Source organism: Petromyzon marinus, chromosome 12, assembly GCF_048934315.1.
Source record: "Petromyzon marinus isolate PM22_M1 ecotype Great Lakes invasive population chromosome 12, UKy_Petmar_22M1.pri1.0, whole genome shotgun sequence".
Lineage (NCBI taxonomy): Eukaryota > Metazoa > Chordata > Hyperoartia > Petromyzontiformes > Petromyzontidae > Petromyzon > Petromyzon marinus.
In genome coordinates, this window is record NC_133678.1 from 9,947,583 (window position 1) to 9,974,319 (window position 26,737).

General features: G+C 41.7%; 1 protein-coding gene across 2 annotated transcripts in view; it reads right to left on the bottom strand.

The window, feature by feature from the left end:
• Positions 1 to 26,737, bottom strand: part of LOC116941581 (myomesin-2-like) — a 117,632-nt gene that overhangs the window by 46,924 nt on the left and 43,971 nt on the right. For both annotated transcript variants that reach the window (XM_076066602.1, XM_032952773.2), the window contains exons 16-19: positions 23,856 to 24,030; positions 21,954 to 22,075; positions 9,005 to 9,201; positions 6,758 to 6,884 (exon numbers count right to left, since the gene is read on the bottom strand). In XM_076066602.1, the coding sequence (XP_075922717.1) occupies positions 6,758 to 6,884; positions 9,005 to 9,201; positions 21,954 to 22,075; positions 23,856 to 24,030 (621 nt within the window). The remainder of the gene's footprint in view (positions 1 to 6,757; positions 6,885 to 9,004; positions 9,202 to 21,953; positions 22,076 to 23,855; positions 24,031 to 26,737) is intronic.

Below are 26,737 nucleotides of genomic sequence, written 5' to 3' on the forward strand. Positions count from 1 at the left end.
TTGGTTCTTTCTGGAAAAGTCATGTAGGTATAAAATAAAATAATTCACGATGTTTCATGTGCAACACAAGGGTCCATCATCAGGTGGGAAAGCATGGTCTGCTGCTGAGGCAGACTGTTTTAAGAGGTTTGAAATGGGTGTAGCCCAAGGGTCATAAAGAAGTGGACGGGGCTAGTGATGTCAATGTGAGAAATTAGCATGATGTCAATGTGAGAAATTAGCATGATGTTAATGTGAGAAATTAACATGATGTTAATGTGAGAAATTAGCATGATGTTAATGTGAGAAATTAGCATGATGTTAATGTGAGAAATTAGCATGATGTTAATGTGAGAAATTAGCATGATGTTAATGTGAGAAATTAGCATGATGTTAATGTGAGAAATTAGCATGATGTTAATGTGAGAAATTAGCATGATGTTAATGTGAGAAATTAGCATGATGTTAATGTGAGAAATTAGCAAGATGTCAATGTGAGAAATTAGCAAGATGTTAATGTGAGAAATTAGCATGATGTTAATGTGAGAAATTAGCATGATGTTAATGTGAGAAATTAGCATGATGTTAATGTGAGAAATTAGCATGATGTTAATGTGAGAAATTAGCATGATGTTAATGTGAGAAATTAGCATGATGTTAATGTGAGAAATTAGCATGATGTTAATGTGAGAAATTAGCATGATGTTAATGTGAGAAATTAGCATGATGTTAATGTGAGAAATTAGCATGATGTTAATGTGAGAAATTAGCATGATGTTAATGTGAGAAATTAGCATGATGTTAATGTGAGAAATTAACATGATGTTAATGTGAGAAATTAACATGTAACTGTAAGATAGGAGGAGAGCAGCCTCCTCAACCCAACGGGTGCAATCCAAAGGACACGTGAGCATTAAAGAGTGAAATCCAAAGGCATGAGAGTGCAATGTAAAGGACATGTGAGCATGAGACATCTAAGAGAGATATAATATGATTAATTATAAAAAAAGGAAAGTTAGATTTCTTGGACATTTAAATGAGAAAACAAAAGACTGAATACTATGTTCGTTCGTTTCTTAATATTATGTTTTTTCACTGGGAAATGTTTAGGTACAAGGAGCCAAGAAAGATAGTGGATTAAGAATAAAAGCAATTTGATTCAAATCAAGTAAATTTTATTTCACATCCTGCAAAATCCACCATCCCTGGATAGATCTCCCAGCTTTCGGCTGGTGGATCATTAGATGCAGATTACAATTCAGAATTACAGTAAATAGTGACGTGTAACTTGCTGTTTAGTTCTACGACAGAGATGAAGGCACACGAAATAGAACACAGATGCAAATAAAGGGAAAAGAGATCACCTCATTCATGGAGATTACAGTGCCAGCAGTACATGCAGACTTAGAGAGAGATGGATACTAGCAGAGAATACACTGACATGGAGACAGCAATCACAGCAATGGCAATAGTAATAATATGCCATGACCTTTGATTTCAGGTCTCTTTGGACTGGCACCTTTCGACTCACGGTACGAGCAATACATTTCCCAGGCTCAATTTGAAAGTGAGGTGCTGCGGTGTTAAAATCCCATTTTGGGGGACATGCACCAACCCAGTGTAATTACAATGCCACACTCTGATGGGCTGTTGGCACTGGGACAAGCTGACATCACGACATCACGACATCAATGCTATTGATCCCATGGTCCCTTATTGTTGGAGACATTTTGGCAGATCTCTGGCAGGTTTGCTAAAACTGCCCTAAATCCATCCTGTGAATAGGACAGAGAGAGCGTTGTGGAAGTCATCCAATTTATGCCATGCCTTTAAAAAAATATCCACCAAATAACCACCTAAAGATGTGCACCAAATCTAAAATACGCTCCAATGCAGATAGTGTTTTATTCTACTTTAAATGGCCTGGCTTCACAGGATTGTACTTGATAAATATTTTCCTTTTTTATAAAATTGCATAATTGAAAGAAATAGTGTATTGCTAGATGATAAACAGGACTAACTTATTTACCATACTACCAGCAACATGCAGAGTTAGCTGGTAGGGGCCTTCATGCCTTAAAGGAAGCAAGTCTAAATTAATATCAACTCCTCGTGCCTTTGAGGGAATTTTAATGTCCAGTTTTACTGTTTAATGCAATGCTTTCTACATTTACCTAAAAATTGTAATTTAATTAGGTGGAACTTGATGAGGTTATTTGCAGATAAAAGTGAATCACGGTCCACACTCATGCATGTTTGAAACACAAACATTTAAAAATGTTACATTGCTTTTGATGATTAATCACACCTAGGATCTGTACAATCACAGACTGCCTTTCAGGTTGTGAATTTACATTAAATATGCTTTCAAATTATACATCTGCCAATTTAACCACAACCATAAAAGTGTTATTTACATTATTCCATTCCAAAGATTTATTTTTGGTCTATCCCAAGGTTATGGGTATGCAGCTTAACAACGCCTTAGTGAATAGCTTGTACAGTCATTGCACACGCAATTTACAGGCAGTGGATTCCAGTAGCTGCAACAGCTTGATTATTTTGAATTGTCTCAAAGTGCCAACGAAACATTACTATTCATTTACATGAGAATCAGAATTATGATATACATAAACATCAGCGTTTTTAAATGGACATTTATGATGGACAATACTACGTTTCATGAACGGTCATCAGAAGGTCAATAAAACATGTATATTGTGATCTCTAGTAAGACCTCTACAGGCATAAAACACCACCATTATCACATTGCATTCCAATAACCAATACACATGTGCAGTGTTAGAAATGTCATATTTATTTAATTACATTTTCACATATGCAATGGTGTCTTTTTTTTTGCTTTTTACTTGGCTACTTTAGGAATTTCCAGTGTGTCGATCAGTCATCCCTTGTGTATTCCTTGTTGAACATTATGTATTAAAAAAGATGGCTTTGCATGCAGGACATATGCTTTGTGTAGTGCTACGCATTGGAACAAAGCGAACACACTGATGTTGTGCTAGTCGTCGTCTCTACCTGCCTGCTGTCACAAACAAAACATTAGACCCACAGTTAAGTCGAATTGTGAGAAATGTAATAGTTCATCGTTTGCTCATCCTTAGAAATCTGAGCTCATCTGCTTGAGCATTGTAGTTCAAATTAAATATTTTCAACAACCACAAAAAAGTACAGTGAAGGCATTAAATCATTCTTGTGGATTGTTTTTGACTTTTAAAAATGCCACCATCTGCTGTGTGCACAGCTGCATTATTTTCAACAGTATTGTTAGGATATACTTGACGAGTAAGTCAAAGTCTTTACTTGTAATGATTGCGACAAGAAACAATGTCACATTGCTATTCACAGTGGCTGGTATTTCAAAATTATACATCGATGAAAATGTCACCATGACCACACTGCAATTATGTGTTTTGTTTCTGCTATATACGTATACTAAATTGATTTATAAACAGGTATTAAGAACATGGTACAGTGTACTGATTAGTAAAATATAATTATTAAGGTTGTAATAGGCTGGAAGTGATTTGGAGGCATTGGGTTTAAGCTTTTATCAAGAGGTCAATCAGCAACCCAAATGATGAGACCAATTTTATTTAATCATTACCCATAGATGAAAATCACTGTCAGATGTCAGTAATGGCACCATGGACTAACAGTGACAGAGGACAGGCTCAGAGATTGTGCAATCACCTCTTGAGTCCAACGTTTATCAGTTTGTAACTGAATTGCTTCATGGGCAGATACAAAATTGCTCATCTTTCCCTTCTTCAAACAGCACTTAAATTCAATCTACTAGCAGATGATAAATATGCCACAATACTTTTGCATTACCTTCATCGGGCACCAACTGGACAGTAGTACCAAGAGTGGCATTACTGGCAGGCTGCTGTGGTGGCGAGATGTTAACTACCTTGGTTGGTATACAGGAGGTCATCAGTTCGATCCTGACCCTGATGTCCGTATATTTGGAGTTTGCATGTTCTCCCCATGGTCACGTGGATTTTTCTTAGGGTCCTCTGTTTTTTTCCCTCCACAGTTAGAGTCAACATGCATTCAGAGTATTTGGCTGCTCTACTTTTCCACATGATAAGCTACTTTTCTGAGCTATCATTTGTGGCAAGGTCGCTTTTGAAAAAAGAGCCAAAAAGCTCAGTGGGCCTTGCCTGGTAAGTAAAGAAAAATAGGTGACGAAGGTGTAGTGGGGTGTGATGTCAGCCATCTGCCTCCAAAAAAAAAAAAACTTGCCAAGACTGGTGACGCCCCCAGACCGAGCATTCTAGGTGCGATGTTTACCATTCTAGGGAGAGGTTGTGCCCTCCTTAAAATTAGGCCTGGCCCCATCGCTGCCCTCTCAAATGGGATCCTTGGTGAATGCCACAGTGCAGCCACAATCCACAAGGACACTGAACAACATTGCAATGTGTCATTTTCCTTTGCCAAATGTGAGGCACGGTTGACAAATGGGAATAGATTTTCACCGCTATAAATTAGTTTATACCATCGGTGAGTATATGTAGTGCAGCATATGGAGCAGTGCTACAGGCATAACCAGCCTCAAATTGCCTGGCATGTGAAGATTTGGCAAATAATTGTGGGGATTTAAGATCAGTTTGAGGGGAAGGGTCAGGGGATAAACCTTAGTGGGTCCAATTGAACACAGCTGGAGGTATTCACTGGCTTAAGCAGACAGCTGCTGACGCTCAATTATCTAGGGCACCTTGTGTCAAGACAGAAACCAGGTGGGTGTCCAAGATGGAAGACTGCCCACCAGAAGCCTACGTGAATTAATTGTGATTTGGCTTGAGAACAATGTAAAAGGCAAAGATACAATTGCTTGTGCATACCACTTGTGGTAAAAGGTACCTCCATGAGAGAGCCCCTCTAGAGGGCATTTGGCCTACTCTTCCATGCTGGCCAGACATATTGGAAGAGGTCAGACTATCCACACTTTACACCACTCCCAAGCCGCCCTTCCTATCCCTACTTTAATGAGCACAAACCCACATATAAATAATCCTTTATGGATAACACATGCCCCACCATCTTAGAAATGATTGCCTTTCGCGTAACCAGCGGTGTTGTCACAAGCTGCGTTCGTTATTCCATGTGTTCGACACACAACATTACTGCTGTGTAGGTTTCTGCGGTTGTGCTGTGTAGTTCTCTGATGTTGTTTGGGTTTCACCGCATGTTGTTAGGATGTGATGGGAACTTCTACAGAAACTCGCTTGAGCCCAATTCGTAGAGTTAATCGCGTCGGTACAATCCGGAATCAAATCAGGGAGCTATATGGTAAACCCTCGCTATGCGCGAGTTCTGGATTCGCGAGTTTTGCATATTCGCGAGTTACTAAATGTATACGAATTCCCTATTCGTGACCCATCGGACTGCAGTATTCACGGGTGTATATAGTGCCAGACCACCGACACTCGGGAGGTGTGCACAGACTTTTGCATTTGAAACTCTTTGCGAAGGTTAGGCACGCTCCCTCGGCTCCCCGCTTAGTCCTCAGTCTCGCAGCAATCCCGCAATGAACTTGCTATTTTACTTTATACGTACTTACAGTCGCCTCGTTTACACATTTCGGTATAAACGAGTCGACTGTGAGGCTGATGAAAAAAGAGTTAATGCAATTAGGGAAAGTGCTCCGGCTAGCGCTCCGCAAGAGTGCTACAATTATAACTGTGCAGGTGTTTAAGATTAGGATTTTCCCCTTTTTCTGGCAACAAAACAGGTACATCATTAGACCTCCTTTGCCAGTACCAAAATGTAATAATAGGGTTTTTCCCCTTTTTTCAGGCAAAAAAACTGAAACCTTTTTACAAGGATTCATGTCTGCATTAACCACAATACCTGCAGTCAAAATGCAAACAAAAAACATACTATGATAATATATGCATTGTCCTTGAAACTGATTGGTCCACACCAAGGGACGGCTTTCTTTTGAGCCTCGACCCAATTGGTGCTCGACCCAATTTTGTTTGCATTTTGACTGCAGGTATTGTGGTTAATGCAGACATGAATCCTTGTAAAAAGGTTTCAGTTTTGTTGCCAGAAAAAAAGGGGAAAACCCTATTATAACAAAACAGGTGTGTTAAGATGTTAAAACACCAAACTGAAACCTTTTGCAAGGAATCATGTCTGCATTAACCACAAATACTCCTGGTAAAATACAAAAAAAAACATTCTCTGACAGTATATGCATTGTCTTTGAAACTGATTTGTCCACACCAGAGACAACTTGTCTTTGTGCTGTTCACCTAATGGCGTCCTCTGGTCTAACACCGTTTGAGACTAGGCTCTAAAGAAAGCTGTCTCTGGTGTGGACCAATCAGTTTCAAAGACAATGCATATACTGTCAGAGCATGTTTTTTGTTTGTATTTTCACCACAAGTATCTGTGGATAATGCAGACATGATTCCCTGCAAGAGGTTTCAGTTTGGTGTTTTAACATCTTAACACAACTGTTTTATTGCCAAAAAAAGGGGAAAACCTATTCTTATATCTTGATACTGGCAAAGGAGGTCCCATGATTTACTTACTTAATTATTGTAGTCATTGTAATTAAACATGTACCATTCCCCCCCGTCCGTACCCCCATGTTCACTCGTACCAGGAACATAACCCCATTTTCCCATTGGCACAAGCTTCCTGCATTCGTGAATTCCGCAACCCAAGCGCTTTCAAGAACGTGACCCTCGCGGATAGAGAGGGTTTACTGTGCAGGATTGTTTCTTACGTTGGGTGACCATACCTGGTTCTGGGAAGTTCCACTCCTTGAATAGAAAGGCAGAGCTGGGCTTGGAGACGTCGCCCACACCCGCCAAGTTCTCCGCTCGTATGCGGAACTGGTATTCCTTGCTGTCCTCCAGTCCACTGATCTGATGGCAAACAACACAATACGTACAAATATAATGATGTGTAAATAAGCAGCATCTGTCAACAGATGTATGTAAGACAAACAACAGAAAAAACGAGATTTGGTATGTCAGAGTGACATAACTGGATTGAGAGATATAGTTTAGCACAGTTGGATTTGCTACAGCAATGGCATTTTTATTGTACTCATTTAATTCACCCATTTTGAGAGAGAAGACAATTAAAGGAGTGTTTTTTTTAAATTCTAAAATAAATATATATTTTTAATGATTTAACCAAGAATAGCTTTCAATTAGCCATTCTGTCACACCTCAAACATGAACACAGTATTTCAAAATCAATCTAACTTTGAGCATTTTAGGGGAGCAGTGGTGCAGTAATTTATGCGCTGAACTGTATAAGGGAAAACCTTAGTACGATTTCCAAACACATCGAGCAATGGTGTTGAGTGGTATCTGAATCGGCCATCCCTCTGCCTTCACCAAATCACATTGGCCAGTGTAGGGAAGTATGGTCAAACAACCCCCACGAGTGACATGACATGGGGAGGCCTTCATTCAACAGTGAAGTGACAACAGAGTATAAATCATTACTATTGTTGCAATATTATTTGAGTGTTCCATTCCGTGTAAGGCGCAATTGCTGCTCCTTCAAGAATGGTCTAAAGACTCTAAAAATGTTGAGGCATTAAAACTAAATCGAATCAGGAAAATGTACGTGCATCATTATCATCATCATGAAGGATTCCTTTATTCTTTATGAATGTAATCTCGATCTTGAATACAAAACAATTAGGAAGAATACACTTGTTAAACGTCAAGTCCAATCTGTGTTAAGTGATTTCTCTATAAATCAAGCACGGAAATGACAATGACTCAATGTCCATCCATAATTATATCCTGAAAAGCATAGAAGGTTTATATTGACTGTAGCCCATGGTGGTAATAGGGAAATAAGATTCTAGATTTTATTGGATTTTTTACTTTGTACCGCAGAACTTATATTTGTGTTCCCAGTATAATACTTTACACAGAATTTGAATGCAGTGGAACGACCTGTAAGGCCAACTTATGTATTTTATTTCCTGAACACCTATTCTGCGATGGCAACAGTCTACAGGTACAAATAAGATACAAAAAACTCACATTCGTAATAAAGAGCCATTGCTCAAAACGTCACCTATTCATATTCTTGGTTCTTTCGGTAAAGTCACGTAGGTAGAAAACAAAAATCTAAATTAAAAGCAAAAAACCAACGACGTTACCCAAAGAACCAAGAATATGAATTCCTGCAGTCACGAACGTTTTAAGTCTAAACGTCACCTATTGCATTTTTTTTCATATTTTTGCCAATGTTATTAACAAATATGTGGACTTAATCTCCAACAATGCATAGTGCCACAAGCCATATTGAAAATTAACAAATGACTCCATTGACATTTAAAGTCGAAGAAATAAAGTGTAAGCTATTAAATTAATCGCAAATGGTATTCGCAAATCATGTAATTATCGGGGAAGCAGCTGCAGGGTTTGCACATTCGACCACTGTTGAATCGTGACATAGCCAACACGGTGGCATAGTATGAAGAAGGCTCGATTATTGCAACTCACTCCTCTATGGTACGTCTGGCAACAACATTACCAAGAGGCAGCGTGTACACAATTCTTCGGCACGTGTCGTGACGGGTACTGCAAGATCCGACCAAGTTCGCCCGGTGCTCACAGCTGCATTAGCTTACGGTTGCCAAATGAATAGATTATAAGGACGCACTCATTACACGCAAAGTGCTTGCCACAAATCAACCACAATACCTTGCTGATCTTGTCAAGGAACATAAACCATCACCCGAACTCTGGTCACCCTCGCTGCAGTGGCTTGTGGCTGACCATCGAACAGACGGCCAATGCATCGCGCTGCTTTTAGATGCGCTTCTGCAGCCGTCTTGAACGCTCTTCCTGCCGATATTAGGAAGCCACTGGGAGCTTTATACTTTAAAATCTAGATTGAAAACTCATTCCTTTAGAACTGCGTTTTTGTGTGTTAGCTTGTTGTCCTTCCCCTGCACCTCTTATTAGCACGGTTGGCTCCGTTCCGTGCGAAATAAGTTCAACATAGTACGTACCTTGCACACCCGCTCTCCCATAGACTGCGTTTTGGCCTCGTTCCATTCCCCAGCTTTGCCCGCCACCACTTCGCAGTAATCCACGTAGTAGTGCGTCACGCTGGCACCTCCCAGGAATGTTGGCTCCTTCCAACCCAGCACCATGCCATCCTTTTGGGAGTTGAGCAACGTAATCCCATGGGGAGGCGATGGGCTCACTGCAGGAAGGACGAAGAAGGGTGACACTGAATCAGGAAAATTGTCAACATTCTTGGGGGGAAACTTGTAATTTATTACGTGTGTGTGTTCGAGCAGAAACGTTCATCCTTGCATTCTAATGTGCAGTGATGGAAAAAACGTATTTGATCCCCTGCTGATTTTGTACGTTTGCCCACTGACGAAGAAATGATCACTCTATAATTTTAATGGTAGGTTTATTTGAACAGTGAGAGACAGAATAACAACAAAAAAATCCAGAAAAACGCATGTCAAAAATGTAATAAATTGATTTGCATTTTAATGAGGGAAATAAGTATTTGACCCCCTCTCAATCAGACAGTTTTCTGGCTCCCAGGTGTCTTTTATACAGGTAACGAGCTGAGATTAAGAGCACACTCTTAAAGGGAGTGCTCCTAATCTCAGCTTGTTATCTGTATAAAAGACACCTGTCCACAGATGCAATCAATCAATCAGATTCCAAACTCTCCACCATGGCCAAGACCAAAGAGCTCTCCAAGGATGTCAGGGACAAGACTGTAGACCTACACAAGGCTGGAATGGGCTACAAGACCATTGCCAAGCAGCTTGGTGAGAAGGTGACAACAGTTGGTGCGATTATTCGCAAATGGAAGAAACACAAAAGAACTGTCAATCTCCCTCGGCCTGGGGCTCCATGCAAGATCTCACCTCGTGGAGTTGCAATGATAATGAGAACGGTGAGGAATCAGCCCAGAACTACACGGGAGGATCTTGTCAATGATCTCAAGGCAGCTGGGACCATAGTCACCAAGAAAACAATTGGTAACACACTATGCCGTGAAGGACTGAAATCCTGCAGCGCCCGCAAGATCCCCCTGCTCAAGAAAGCACATATACATGCCCGTCTGAAGTTTGCCAATGAACATCTGAATGATTCACAGGACAACTGGGTGAAAGTGTTGTGGTCAGATGAGGCCAAAATGGAGCTCTTTGGCATCAACTCAACTCGCCGTGTTTGGAGGAGGAGGAATGCTGCCTATGACCCCAAGAACACCATCCCCACCGTCAAACATGGAGGTGGAAACATTATGCTTTGGGGGTGTTTTTCTGCTAAGGGGACAGGACAACTTCACCGCATCAAAGGTACGATGGACGGGACCATGTACCGTCAAATCTTGGGTGAGAACCTCCTTCCCTCAGCCAGGGCATTGAAAATGGGTCGTGGATGGGTATTCCCGCATGACAATGACACAAATCACACGGCCAAGGCAACAAAGGAGTGGCTCAAGAAGAAGCACATTAAGGTCCTGGAGTGGCCTAGCCAGTCCCCAGACCTTAATCCCATAGAAAATCTGTGGAGGGAGTTGAAGGTTCGAGTTGCCAAACGTCAGCCTCGAAACCTTAATGACTTGGAGAAGATCTGCAAAGAGGAGTGGGACAAAATCCCTCCTGAGATGTGTGCAAACCTGGTGGCCAACTACAAGGAACGTCTGACCTCTGTGATTACCAACAAGGGTTTTGCCACCAAGTACTAAGTCATGTTTTGCAGAGGGGTCAAATACTTATTTCCCTCATTAAAATGCAAATCAATTTATAACATTTTTGACATGCGTTTTTCTGGATTTGTTTTGTTAATCTGTCTCTCACTTTTAAAATAAACCTACCATTAAAATTATAGACTGATAATTTCTTTGTCAGTGGGCAAACGTACAAAATCAGCAGGTGATCAAATACTTTTTTCCCTCACTGTATGCTCATAATAGCTGGCTTCAAGCAGGCCTATCCTTGTCCCTCATTGTTTTAGAGGTGTGTTTTTATGGAATCGTTACAACCGCTCAGTACATTTGCACGAATTAACAATAAACGTTGTTGTGGGGGAATTAAACAACAAAATAGATAGGCACACGATGCATTTTAATACCTGCAAATACATATATATTTTTACACATCCCATCAGCTCCACAGCCTTCTGGGAGTGCATAATGGGCAACTTGCAATTTGAGCAAAATTGCACCGTCAAGTCAAAGTAAATGTTACACGATCAGTTTTGCCGTAATGTACGCCTGATTAAATGCAGAGGCTGAAATACAATGGCCATTTACAATAAAGTAAAATATATTTCATATTAAATATTACAATTTTGCTCTGGACTCATCCTAACAATGCACTAATGTCCTACAATTACAATGTATACTTTTAGGAATAGCACATTATAAGTGTGTATTAACATTTTAAATGTTTAATACTTGTACTGCATAAGTGTTTAACAGAAACCTTTACAATATTTTTTACATGTACTGATTACACTTAAATCAAAGCCTTCCTACTTGAATGTTAATCAATGCAAGAGAAGACCAGGGTGTTGAAGGAGGGGAGTGGTGGAGACAGATACATTGTCCTTCTCCCATGAACAAATGAAAAATAAACTATGAACTATTTTTTTTATTTCACCAGGTAAGGCCCACTTAGCTACATTTTTCTTTTTCAGAAGCCACCTGGCTACAACTTATAGCTCAACGAAGTGGCTTACCGTGTTGAAATGAATTGCGGCCAAATAATCTAAACACAAAATTCTAAATGTAGAGGGAACAACCAGAGGACCCGGATAAAAATCCACGCCATCACAAGGAGATACACATGCAAACTCCAAATATATAGGCGTCAGGGTAAGGATCGAACCCACGCAATTCCTGTATGCCAGGCGAGGTTGTTAACTCCTCCTCATTGTGACACCTCAACTTGGAGAAAGGGCTTTGGGTGGATAATGGGAATATTCATGTTTCTAATGCTTGTGCTCTACGTTATGTGGTTTTTAGATTTCCTGTAATAATGCAGAGTTTGTATTCTTCTGTTTTTTTAATTCTTTCTGATGCTTGAAATTACACACAACGAAATCTGAAAGCCAATCAGGTATCTGTGGGATTGCTGACAGGAATGAGGGCCATACACGTGTTGATGTCAGCATGCTCGTCTCACCAACAAACTGAGCCAACCGATGAGGCTCCATCTATCTGACACACACACGCTCATGTGTGTGTGACAGCTGAGATGTGTAATGCAGCGTGAAGCCAAACATGGCACAGCGCTATCTAAAAACAATTACGATGACGAGGTATGTATGTTGAACTTCTTTCCCACCATACGTACCCAACTTTGCTATCGTACCTCCGTGCTAATCGGAGGTACGACTGTAACGATAAAGGCGATTTCAACATGACTAAAATATATCAATGATTATAATGATGATGGACAACAATGATGATGGTAATCATAAAGGTGATTAGAGATGAGAATGATGGTGGAAATGGTAAATGATGATGATAAGCATACCAGTGTTTTCTGCGTATCTACTGGTCAATTTATGTATATATGCCTTTTCCAAAAATGTATATTAAGAGTGATATTGCCTATTTTTAATGTAATAGACTTTATTTTATATATATACACGGATTCAGCGAGTTCCAGAAAATAATCCAGTGACGCACCCCTACGAACTCCTCCCTCGAGGCAACAAAAGGCCAAAAGGACACCCCCCCCCCCCATGCCTCGCCCACACATAAGACATCTGCAGGTTAATTGCTGCGGAAAGTTGTAAAACTGGAATAACTACCCTTAGGGGCAATTGAAAGCATCTGTTTCCACAGGCCATGCGATGGCTGGAGGAAGGGGACAGGAGCCAGGCCTTGATGTGACTTAGGAAATTACTTAAATTAATTAGAACAGACACACACACACACGTGTACACCAGAACCGACCAATCACCACAGGCCAAGTAGCGGAATCAAAGGAGTCCCGCTCCGTTGTGAGAACAGGAGTCTGGGGTGGGAGATTTTGCGGATATAACGAAGAAGCAGAACCACGCAAATCAGGCTTGCAATGGCAAGCTCCGGGGTATGGTCCTCGAGATCAACCATGGGTGTCGAGTCTTGCAGAGGAGAGGGGCGATGTGTTTACCGAGCGTTGAGTTCGCCGCTGATAGAATATCGCTGAACGTTTTATTCTAGATTAACCCTCATGTATTGAGTCGCTTGCAGAGTCGAGGACTGCGATAAGTTGTATTGTACTAAGCTGTAAGAGTTGTGAGAAGCTAAAAGGCGTGCTGACACAACTTATGAGTACTGGGAGTGAGTGAGGAGCCCTCTTGGAAGAAGGACCGGGAGCACCATGAGACGGACGGGCGCTGCAGCCCAGCAGATGTGCCGACTCGGAACCCCGAGCAAAGGTCGAGTCGACGAGGATCAACAGTGCCGAGCCTTGCGGAGGAGAGGTTGCGATGTGTTTGCCGAGTGTCGAGTTCGGCGCTGACAGCGCATCGCTGAAAGTTATTCCACATTTGAGTGCCAACTCCCTGAAGCAGCTCACAGCAGGAGCCCTCCTGGAGGAAGGTCGGGGGGAGGAGGCACCAAGGGTGCTCACGCGAAGCAGGCAGCTGCTGACAAGGACCTGAGCGTGTCCACTGAGCAGCAAGAAGAAGTCGTATAGACAACTGCCTGAGGACTCTCTTCAAGAGGTGGGGGTGGGTAGGTAAATGACAGGCGCTGTCTCTCCGAGCCGTTCTACAGTCCACAAGGATCAACGGTGTCTGGTGCAAAGGGGGGTGAAGCGCTGCAGCCAGCGGCGACGGGGTCACCGTGCACATCGACGCAGATGGAGCCGGACCCCATCATCCCTGCCAGCACAAGCACCGCGTGACAGCGAGCAAACGTGCCGACTCAGCAACCACCCAGCGGTGGAGAGAGACTGACGGCGCAGGAGGAATAAGTGTGTTCGACACACACACACATACACGCCGACCCAGCTACCTGCTTGGAACCTGCGGTAATTTCGGTACAAGTGTAATGACGTAAATGAGCAAGTTCTAGGGCGATAGTGGGTGTCCTATACATTTAGGCTCACTCGAGGGCAGATTCCGGATGTCACGCAGGTCGGGTCAGGACATGACAGTCTGGGTGAACCCGCGAGATCACGTGACCGGACAAGGGGGCATGGGGACCCCAGAAGGGGGCGAGCGGGCCACGTGATATGGACCCAGAGCCTCCATGAAGGATCAGGAAGGATCAGGAAATAAAAGCTGAGTCCTGACAGGCAGCGTGGCTGTTCAACCCGGGAAAAGAAGTCGCCTCCTTCGATGCTCGCTCTTCGGTCGCCGCCAACGACGACCCGACGACGTGTTGGCTGTTCTGGTTCAACCGCAAAGAGATTGCGTTCAAGTGGTTAGGTGGTTAGGGATGGTGGTCACCACCTTACGTAGTTAACCCGTAATGTCCATGGTTGCTCGGAATGTACATAGTAAACCTTGGAACGTTGAGTGGTGATGGTGGTGTTAGTAACTAAACGTGTTGCCTCCAGGTCTTGGTGTGCGCCTGATTAGAACCCACTACGCAAGGAACGCTGCACCGCGGAAGCCGCTAAACTCGTTAAGAGTAACAGAAATAGTAGGTGGACAAATTATAACCATACCCACCTGCTATAATTATTGAACCTCGTGCTGTCCCTCACACACACAACACGCATATCGGTGCGAATAAGTTTGTTCAGAAATAGTAGGTGGACAAATTATAACCATACCCACCTGCTATAATTATTGCACCTCGTGCTGTCCCTCCAACACACACACACAACACGCATATCGGTGCGAATAAGTTTGTTCCAAAAAGTTTTCTGTGTTTCAAAAAGGGTGGCCATCCAAAGGTGGTGTGTTAACTATTAGCTGATCGTGAAAAGCATTGTTTTGCCACTTGAGTTGCATGAATACGGTCGTTTAGAAGTATAAGTCATTCGTTTATTTTATCGCATGAACTTACCAATGAATGCATTAATGACACAAACCTTTGTAAGCATCTATGTTACGATTCTACACACTTGCAGGGATACTATTGTGTTGAGATTTTTCTTTTGATCACAGAATCTTTCCCGCGAATTCATTGATGTCCCATTAGCCAATTGATAAGCATCTGTTCGCCAAACATACACACTCACACGCACACTATTGTTTGAGGACATTTCGTTAATTGCATAATCTTACCAATGAATTCATTGATGTCTACTTTTGCCATTGGATACGTTTCTTTAGCACGGTTCCGTATGAACGTTGTCTTTTTATGGACTTTTCCGAGCGCCATGTATGGTCGCGCTACTCTGAGAAGTTAGCCTATTGTTCTATTCCTCAGTTTTAACAACGTAACCATTGAGGGTTAATTGTACGGATCGATGAGTAGAACCTCTACAGGATTACTGTAGTGGCAATTCCGATCATAAGCGTGTTCGCATATTAGCGTGTTTTTAGATATTAAAATTGCTTAACACAGAAGAGTCTGAGTGGTTCCTTCCTAGTTCATGCGTAATAATCTGGATTATAAGAACTGTATCCTGCGGTGAGATCTGAATTCTGAGACTGGACATAATTACACTAAAACATAATACGTTAAAGTTAAAGCGAGAATCATTTTATTATCACGATTGGTAATACAACCCTAGACAACGAAGCCAAGCCTAATTTGCATAATTTCATGAATTAGAATAAATTCTTAAATTTACACTTTTAGTTTAATTTTTTTAAAACTCTTCCAGACAATATATACAACACCATCAACACATACTTAAAATGGGTGCCTGGTGCAGCGTGCGATACATCACTTTGGAGACTTGAGTTGGTGAATCACATGGGGATTTATAAAACTCCCAAAGCCACAAGGCTGCGAGATGACAGTGCATCAATGGATTATTTAATCTATATGAGTGGACATTTTAGTCTTATCCACTCTAAGGTATACCAGTTTCCTCTCATATGATCTTACGACTCAGTTAAGCTTTGCTGAGCAGCTCAACCTCTGCTACATCTTCTTCGTCATCAGAAGCAGTGGCAGCACTCGTATTAATATCATAATAAATTGATCAACATAATCATTATCATCAACTTCATTATTATCTTATTTTGACATCATCAATGTCATTATTTGCCTGTGATTCTCCATTCTGTCACTTTTAACATACTCTGAAGTTCACGGGTCAAATATAAAAAGATAAGTTGGAGGTGCTAACGAATGTAAGTGCCACATATGCAGACTGGACTGTAACACTCTCCCTGGAACAAACCAGATCCTCCAAACTTATACAACCAATGGCATAAAGTTTTTTTGCAATTATTCTGGGTCAACATTCACTCCACTGTAATCCCACCACATTTATCCATTTTTAAATTGTGGCAAGATAAGTGGTGAAATGGGATTGTGTTCGTAGCATAATTGGTCATGCATGACTCATTAAACATTGCATTTTTTTTATTTTTCTTAAAAAGCACTTTGTGACAGAATAATGGCCAAAATAGCTGCATGAATCAAACCCAAAGTCAAATGCATACATTTGTAATGACAGGGTGCTACTTGTCGGCCTAATTATGAGGAGGGCGTATCTGGGGAAAAGATGAAAGGCGGAGTCAGTCGAGAAGCTCCGGGAACCTGCTCGAAGGTCCTAGAAGGGGGCGTGGCCGGAGGCGGGGCTTGGCCACGCTGGGGGGTATATAAGGGGGACCCCGAACCAGAGGTTCGGTGCTGTTGCGGGTCCTGGGTCCTGTCTGCGTCGCTGCTCGCCGTCATCTCTTTACGTCGTCCGACCTCGTGGCCGATCTCCAGCAAGGCCCTCACCGTTGCCGTCACTGCGCTAGTCGGGCAGCTGCGTAGTTGGACGCCGACGATGGGGTTGTGTGTTAGGGTCGGCTATGTCTAGTTGCGTTACATAAATGTATCGCCGAGTGTGTTCTTAATAAATAAGAAGCATTCTACACGACGTGTCTCAGAAGTCGCTCACTACACATTTATTTAAGTGTGCATGCACAGGAGAGTAGATTACACTTTGGATATCTAAAGTACTTTCTATCAAATTTGGCACGGCTGGCATGCAAAGCCATTTTTTGGTGGCCAAACAAAATATATTTCAGTCAAATCAAAATATATATATTTTACAAAAAAGCCAATTATTTCTATGCATACAAAGAATGGCAGTCACATTATCAAACCCACCCTGATTATTTTCCAGATATAAATTGATCTACATTTCTGATTAACAATTGATCTCCCACAGCAGGCATGTATTTTTTGAGAATGGTGGACCTGAGATGAAGTGCCAAGGCATACTGATGAAGCCATATCTTGAGCGGGGCGCCACCTTAACACCACACTGACCATTATGGCAGTTCATACGATTACAAGGCTTTTGCACATATACAGGGTGCTTCAAAATGTTTTTAACACTTATATGGGATAATATACTGTAACATGATAACAAATGTATGTTAATAGCTTTAAAAAGTCAAGGAATCTCCACTTGTTCGCCATCATTGTCAACACGTGCCTGGAATCTTCTCCAGGTGGTCTCCAGAGCCCAGAGGCAGCACATTTCTTGCGGTATTGTTGCAAATTCTCAGAAGAGTTAACATTTTCTTGAAGCACCCTGTATATTGATTTGTTTTCTGTTACCGCAAAATGATATCCACATTTTCAGCTACAATTCAGCCATGGCCACCAAAGGATTCCATAAAAAGAATAGCTAATCCATAATGATTTATGTCTCAGCAATATGAAATAGCACTGCGCGTTGCATATTGCCCAGATGTGGTGTTGGATTATTTAGACTGCTTACCATGTCCATCGTGATTTCCAGTGTTCCCTTAACCTCTGTTTACCAAAACAATTCCTTTAACCCTTTGCATGACGGTGTAGTCAAAGCAAGAACTGTATGAAACTAAATGGATCTAATTTACTTTGTGCAAAATGCAATATGAATGGTGTGTGTATTTAATTAAATTCAGATTACCATGTAAAATGTGCTTAACTGAACTGAACTGCATTGAATACATTTTGAAACTAATACCGTACATCTAAATTTTGACGTGGAATGGTACGCAATTTTGAAAATGTAATTTGGTAGACACACAGGTGAGTGGTAATTTTTGGGCAATTTAGAACTCAGCACCAGAAAATGCTCTGCAATTAAAAACTCCTTTGGAATTAAATGGAGCAAATATAAATGAGTGTCTGAAAAATGTATTCTTGCAACTTATCGTCATCGATCAGCACCCATCATCTTCAAGGTAAACTTCCCCTAGCTATTAAGTATTTCAATCTTTGTCTCTTCAATAAAATATGAAGGCCAGCACTTGACAAAGAAAAATGAATCAAGATTTCATCATACATTGATGCCGCTCATTTCTTTAAACAAGCACTATCTTAACATTCTAACCCTTCATACACTTCACTATAGACATAAAGGAGTCCATTAGTTCCAAGGTCTTGTTTACTCTATACCAAACTTTACTCGAGTCCCATTGAGGCAGAGCTTAAGTCACTCAGCACACCACACACAGGTATACAGTGAGGGAAAAAAGTATTTGATCCCCTGCTGATTTTGTACGTTTGCCCACTGACAAAGAAATGATCAGTCTATAATTTAATGGTAGGTTTATTTGAACAGTGAGAGACAGAATAACAACAAAAAAATCCAGAAAAACGCATGTCAAAAATGTTATAAATTGATTTGCATTTTAATGAGGGAAATAAGTATTTGACCCACTAGCAATCGGACAGATTTCTGGCTCCCAGGTGTCTTTTATACAGGTAACGAGCTGAGATTAGGAACACACTTAAAGGGAGTGCTCCTAATCTCAGCTTGTTACCTGTATAAAAGACACCTGGGAGCCAGAAATCTGTCTGATTGCTAGTGGGTCAAATACTTATTTCCCTTATTAAAATGCAAATCAATTTATAACATTTTTGACATGCGTTTTTCTGGATTTTTTTGTTGTTATTCTGTCCACAGAAGCAATCAATCAGATTCCAAACTCTCCACCATGGCCAAGACCAAAGAGCTCTCCAAGGATGTCAGGGACGAGATTGTAGACCTACACAAGGCTGGAATGGGCTACAAGACTTTTGCCAAGCACCTTGGTGAGAAGGTGACAACAGTTGGTGCGATTACTCGCAAATGGAAGAAACACAAAAGAACTGTCAATCTCCCTCGGCCTGGGGCTCCATACAAGATCTCACCTCGTGGAGTTGCAATGATCATGAAAACGGTGAGGAATCAGCCCAGAACTACACAGGAGGATCTTGTCAATGATCTCAAGGCAGCTGGGACCATAGTCACCAAGAAAACAATTGGTAACACACTACGCCGTGAAGGATTGAAATCCTGTAGCGCCCGCAAGGGTCCCTTGCTCAAGAAAGCACATATATATGCCCGTCTGAAGCTTGCCAATGAACATCTGGATGATTCAGAGGACAACTGGGTGAAAGTGTTGTGGTCAGATGAGGCCAAAATGGGGCTCTTTGGCATCAACTCAACTCGCCGTATTTGGAGGAGGAGGAATGCTGCCTTGACCCCAAGAACACCATCCCCACCGTCAAACATGGAGCTGGAAACATTATGCTTTGGGGGTGTTTTTTTCTGCTAAGGGGACAGGACAACTTCACCACATCAAAGGGACGATGGACGGGGCCATGTACCGTCAAATCTTGGGATAGAACCTCCTTCCCTCAGCCAGGGCATTGAAAATGGGTCGTGGATGGGTATTCCAGCATGACAATGACCCAAAACACGCGGCCAAGGCAACAAAGGAGTGGCTCAAGAAGAAGCACATTAAGGTCCTGGAGTGGCCTAGCCAGTCTCCAGACCTTAATCCCATAGAAAATCTGTTGAGGGAGCTGAAGGTTCGAGTTGCCAAACGTCAGCCTCGAAACCTTAATGACTTGGAGAAGATCTGCAAAGAAGAGTGGGACAAAATCCCTCCTGAGATGTGTGCAAACCTGGTGGCCAACTACAAGAAACGTCTGACCTCTGTGATTACCAACAAGGGTTTTGCCACCAAGTACTAAGTCATGTTTTGCAGAGGGGTCAAATACTTATTTCCCTCATTAAAATGCAAATCAATTCATAACAATTTTTGACATGCGTTCTTCTGGATTTTGTTGTTGTTATTCTGTCGCTCACTGTTCAAATAAACCTACCATTAAAATTATAGACTGATAATTTCTTTGTCAGTGGGCAAACGTTCAAAATCAGCAGGGGATCAAATACTTTTTTCCCTCACTGTACTGTGGGAAACCGCAGCACAGTCATTGGGGCTTTTTGCTACGAACTCGGCGATTCGAGTTCGAGTCTCTGCTCATGGCCACCAACACCAGTGACAATTATCCAAATGGGTTTTGGATCGACTCAGCTTCATAAACGCGTCACTGGTGCGATGTGTAACTATCACCACTTGGCAGACAAAAGCGGCCGGGCAGGGTGTTGGCCACCCACCCACCCCATGTGCCGTGCTGGCCTTCATAAGTGCCCGCTAACAGCACTTGTATTTGTATGGAGCAGCAGTACCATGTATTGGATGTTTAGTGTTACATGCCATGTGGAAGCGTCATGCAGTAAGTGTGCAATGGTGGTGTGCCCTATGGCCCATAGTTGTCAAGAGACCGTGGCTCTCTCAGTGTTCCCAACATAACTGAATAGGTGCTCTCTGCTATAATAATGCAGGCACAGTGAGACAATGTACTATGTAGGGTAATTTGTACACTACACCACAGATATGCAAATGTCCCCTGCCTTCCAGAGTTCCAGGTCCAGTCTGACCGAAGGTGGTAGACCCTGCTAGCATCCCAAGCGTCAGGGTTACAGGTGGTCCCTGTTATCTCGCAAGGATGGCATCTGGTCTGATGCATGTGGACGCTCTGCTGGTCAGTCAATGGATATACCAGGCAAACAAACAGGTGGAATATGAAAATGTAAGAATGGCAACGGCGCACTGCAGAGCAGGGCAAGTCATTAATGCAATTCAGGAAAAGGCCCATGCAGGGGAAACCACCTCAATTACTCTCACGCGAATCAATAGGCAATGCATATTTAAATAAATCAGTAAATTACGAGTAAGTTACGAGGTTTGTAATGGAATGTTCTAACCACTAGCGGTGTAACACTTCACCTCCACTTGGTGATATGATACATTGTTGTGATTCTGGGCCACAATGCCATTAGTATTTTTTTTCTTTTTACTACCGAGTTTGTATATTGTCCGATTTTTGTCTGTTCCGTTTTAACAGTTTTGGTAGCTTAATTATCCTCAATGTAGCAATAGCAGATCATTATTATTTTTTTTGGCACGAGTTGAAAAACACAATTTTTCACACTTGCAATGTGATGCTTGTATCATTAGCATTAATAGTCAATTTTAATCACTGAATGCATTCGAACCGCTTCACGAATTCCCACACATAATCCACTCACAAAGTTTAGAATTCGTAGTTTTCCCCCTAAATGCCTGCAGGTTGCCACTTGGGGGCACTCAACGCAAAATATAGGCCAAGATGTCGAACATGGAAATGAGTCATATCCTGTGTACTGTTACTGACTAAATAATAAACATTCAACGATAATGTTGAATACGAAGGATGAGGCAAAATCAAGTGTTTAAGGCATGAACAATTCGAAGATGATTACCAATTATTTACCAAATTGAATCTCACTGTTGTATGTTGTGAATTACAATTCACGTGAATGCGCTAGAGATGGATGTAACTGATTAGCATGCCCCTCATCCAATCGCCAACATAAAGGAGACGTTGTTATTTAATAATTTGTTTTGACAAGGTGATCATTTAAACATAATTTAGATAAATACATTGGGACTAGGTTAGGGGGGATAATTGCTGTATTGTCATCACACAGTGTGGTTGCTGAATGCATTTTAATTTAGCGATTGGGCAAGGCATGGGCAGAGGACACGAACCTATAGGTGGCAGCACAGTCACAGGGTCGGACTCCTGGGAAAAGTCGCTGAAGCCCGCAGTGTTCACGGCACGCACGCGGAAGGCGTACTTCTGCCCCGTCTCCAGCCCGTGCACCACAAACCTGCACGGCAGCAGACAGCCCCACAGCCCCCAAACCGCCACCACCACCACCGCCAATGAATCACGTTACGATCAATGTTGTACCCTTGCAATTTCTTGCTCGTTGCCACCGAGTGTAATTTAGCTCGAGAATAGCCCCGATCGGGGTGAATCTGGCCTGCTATTTTAATGCTGACCGGGCGACTATGAAGAGGTTGGAGTACATACACTTTACTCCGCATGCAGGACCCCGCCGATCAACTTTGGTGAACCCATTTATATTGCTCGGTAGGACTGAATTAACTAGCACTATTGTTGAGTCTATTGTCCTTCCCCCGCACCTCCGATGAGCATGGTTGGCTATGTACGGTGCGAAAGAAGTTCAACACGCATATGTACAACTTGCCATGCTGGGAGATTGATACCGGCAAAGACTGCGCCTCGCGTGCTAACCATAACACCAGAGCAGCGAACTTGCAACAAGGGACATGGAATTAGCAATACTTAGTATTTTACCCCAACCTCAACCTGTCCTTTTAAGCAATAGACTCTTGCTGCTGATGTTGAGAACCAGCCAAATGTCGACACACACTGTAAAGAATAGAGTTCCATGTCAATTGTGAGGACTTGAGGTCGTTCCCTTGAGCCTTTACAAGTGTTAGAAATGGAATTTAAAAGTGTAGGTGTCAAAAGCACACCGCTTAAAAGGCCATGATATTGTTAAGCAGAGAACAGGCATTTTCCTTTAAGCTGAAAAATATATAGTAAAGTAATACTTTTGCCTTAACCCCTGAACCTAAGTCCAAATGTATTCCACTAATCTTCACACTAAATTCCATTATACACGAGAGCAATCTTTGAGCAACAATTTATGTCAATAATCAATGGGGAAATAGTTCCTGCACCATTTTATATTGTAAATAATATAGTTGCACAAATCTGTTCACTCTACCCTGTGGGTTGCTGGTATGGAAGCTTACAATCAGATCAAACAATTGACATGGCAACCCAAGGTTGTGTGCTAGCTAAACCGATCATTGTTCACCAAACACACTTTTCAAAGCGTGTTTTCATTTGCCAGACTGAACTCCACGCTTTAAGACAATGCCATGCCATGTTATCATAGTTGCTGAAAATGCATTTGCGATGCCCTTGCACACCATGACCTTTTCAAGAACAACAATCCGACTACCCTCTTTATGCATAATAACCCTCATAATTTTATTACCCTTGGTGTAAGTACTAATTAAAACTATGTCTTTCCGTATCAACTCAACGAGAGCCATTGAACGGCCATCTCCGAATTTGATACAAATTTAATCACTTGGGGGTTATGTACCTGCTGAGTTCAGAAATGTTGGGTCATTTATAATAAAAGAAAACTTTCAGCTGTGATCTGGCAAAGGTCACAGGTAAAGATCACCTTGACTATAAAAATCAGCTTGGGCTCAACGTAGATGCTCCCGTCGTGTGTAGCGCCTCATTAATCTCACAATGAAAAGGAAACCCTTACTGTTGGCAAATTGTCAACCCGAGGGCCTAAGTGATGCGTTTTATCCCAACTTCAGCCCACCCTGTGTGGAATGCGCGTCCTTAAATAAGGGTTCTGTCAATACTGTTGCGCAATGTGGCGACAGTAATTCATGATAGCATCAGCAATATACTGTTCCCTATGCATCTGTAGTCTAAACAATAAGCACTCGGATTGGTTCCGTAGCAGGACATCATCAACTTCCAAAGTGTGGCCACGAAACCCTGGCGCGAGAGACTGCCAGCTGCTGCTCAGGCGATTTGGTTCGCACCGTGTGTACTTGACCGGCTTGTTGTTGCAGGGCACCCAGCGGTCAGAGCCCACGAGGCTGGACTCGATGTAGTAGCCGATGAGGCCCTGCGAGTGCTTGGACGCTTCCCACGAGACGGCCACCGATGTCTTCGAGTTCCTGGATGCGAGGATCCGGCCCGGGGAGGAAGGCGGCGCTGTGGTACGGTCACCCCCCACGGGCACGGCGGCATCGCCGGCGTTAGTTGCGTCCGCGATTAAAATACACCGATGAACATATCGATCAACTGAGTGGGCTTGATTGCTTGATTTTTTTCTTTCGTTTCTTTCTCTTTATTTTCAGGGAATAATGATTGAGTGGACGATAATCATCGAGTATTTTGATAACTTTGATTAGCGGCCAAAGCATGGCTTTGCCGAGATGAAATTAACTAGTCTGAATGAAGATACAAAGACTTTGATGCACTTTGGTAAGTTGCTATGTAAAGCAAAGTATACGTGCGGCTCTGCATGCTGCCAATACTGTTGGAATAAATACAATTTAAAATAACTGAATTCACTGATAAGTTGACCTGGTAATAGAGTAGGTGTGGACTAAATAATTTGAGAGTTTTAATCGAATAGAGTATGAGAATGACTAAAGAAATCCACACTTGGACGTGATTAAAATTCCACAGGTTGTCTGCAACTCGACCAAGACTAAACTGTAAATAACTTTGACTAACCGAGCACTTCCTCATGGTCAGTATTCTCGGCCACTTATAAAGCACGTGGCTTACATAACGGGGCACTTTACATACCGCTGTTCCTTAACTGCCCCATCTATGCAAGTGTAACCCTATGTAGACGAGTGATAGAGTAATTTTGCAGTTAGAAGCAAGCCTACATTGCAGAATGCAACACAGGCAGCAATACATGCAGAGTATGGTGACACAATACAATTGTCAAATATTGTACAAAAAAAAGATTACGCGTATAATTAGCAACGTGCATTAATACAGCGATTCATTTGTCAAACAAATTGTCCAAATGATTATTATAAATGTATATTCTTTGCTAAATGGTATCACATTTTCAAATTAATTGGTCTGAAAATGAGTTATAGATTAATATTATTTGATCAAAATGATCAGTCGGTGTAGTTTAGGAGTATGAATCTGTGAATGAGTGGAATGGACGAAAAAATAGAATTCATATGGGATTCATCATTAGCAAAAACGTGTTATGCTCAGGAGGGTTAACAGCAATGCTATTTAACTCCTGCCAGGATATTGAGTCTCACTGTGTGATATAGACTTGCAGCTTCTCAGGTCAATGTCTATGTGTGCATCTCACCTCGTGCCACTGGTGGATAATAATAGTGGGATATGAATCCGTTATACCAGTGCAGACCATATTCATTCTCAATTGATCCACTAAGTCCGGCTGCTCACGTGCGGTCAAATTATGTGCCTTTTACGACCGTAGCGAATGCTATTTCCATTTGACATTCTTTAATCTGCAGTATGGAGGCGAAGGAAATTGCCTTCTGTCAATGCAATAAAAAACATAAATAAATCTAGATTGTTGGACTATTTATAGGATTAATCAAAATGCTTTTATAAAGGCCAATTAGGGACAATTTGGCAGAGGAAATCGCAGATGTGTTGATTGGATGTCAAAAATGTGTCAGAAATTACAATTATTATGATTATACCAGTTTAACCAGGAAAGCCTCATTAATGTCTTTTCAGTTTCCGCAGTCGGGGGACATGTTGCTGTTTGTAATCCCAAATGAGTAATTTGCAGGTAATTTTCCAACACTGGGATGTTTGGCCAATATTAGCAGCATTATTTGATTATTTATATGGGAGGAAAGCAGAGAACCCTGAGAAAACCGTGCAGAAAAGGTTGAGAACATACAGTACACACTATACACAGTGTGCTGAATTGGGTATCGAACCCAAGTACAATTGGATATGGGGCAAAAGTTACCACTGCGCTACCCTGATATTAACATTTGCAGGTCAGGGTTACATTGAATTGGCACATTTTTTTTTTCTTTTGGTGAAAGTTTTTTTTCACTGGCAAAAATTGTAATATTATCAATGACATTCTGTATACTTAGAGAAACATACGTGTCATTAAAACCCCGTTTCCAAAAATGTTACTCTAACGCTATCTATTCTAACCAAGATCAAACAGATACATACCAGTGAATTAAGTCAATTAATGATTGTAAGTGTGATGACACTGAAGTTTTGATTAAATGCAGTTAAACACATGCAGACTGGGACTTTTTATGTAATGTTTTCATTATTAACCCCTTCTATAAACTGCTATTTCATAATCATCTCATTAAATCATTTCGTGAACTAATGTTTTTCAACTTCTTTGGTTCTTTCGGTAAAGTTACGTGACTTTACCGAAATAATCAAAGAAGATGAATCCTTGCAGTCACTAAAGCTTTAAATCGAAATTTAATGTTTTTCATATATAAAATACAATATTGAATTTAGACGAATCTTAGATTTGAAGCTTTCGTGACTGCAAGGATCCATACTCTTTGGTTCTATTCGGTAAAGTCACGTAGGTTTTATATTTTACCTACGTGACTTTACCGAATAGAACCAAAGAGTAGAGACGAATCTTGTCCAGGAGCATTTGCTTAAGCGAGCAAACTCTGGATCGATTCCCATGTTTGGGTCTCGGCAGCAGCAGATCAGACTTGTTAAACCAATGCTGCTGGGTTGCCTGATGCCATTGGCGAGAGCACACCATTTAAACAATGGGGCTCTCTTCAGTGAAAAACGCAATGTAAATATATAAACAAATACACGTAATAATTACGTACGTACCACTATTGGAGATATATCTCTTTGGTATAAAGAAGAGGGCCATTGCCCAAAATGTCATCTTTTCAAT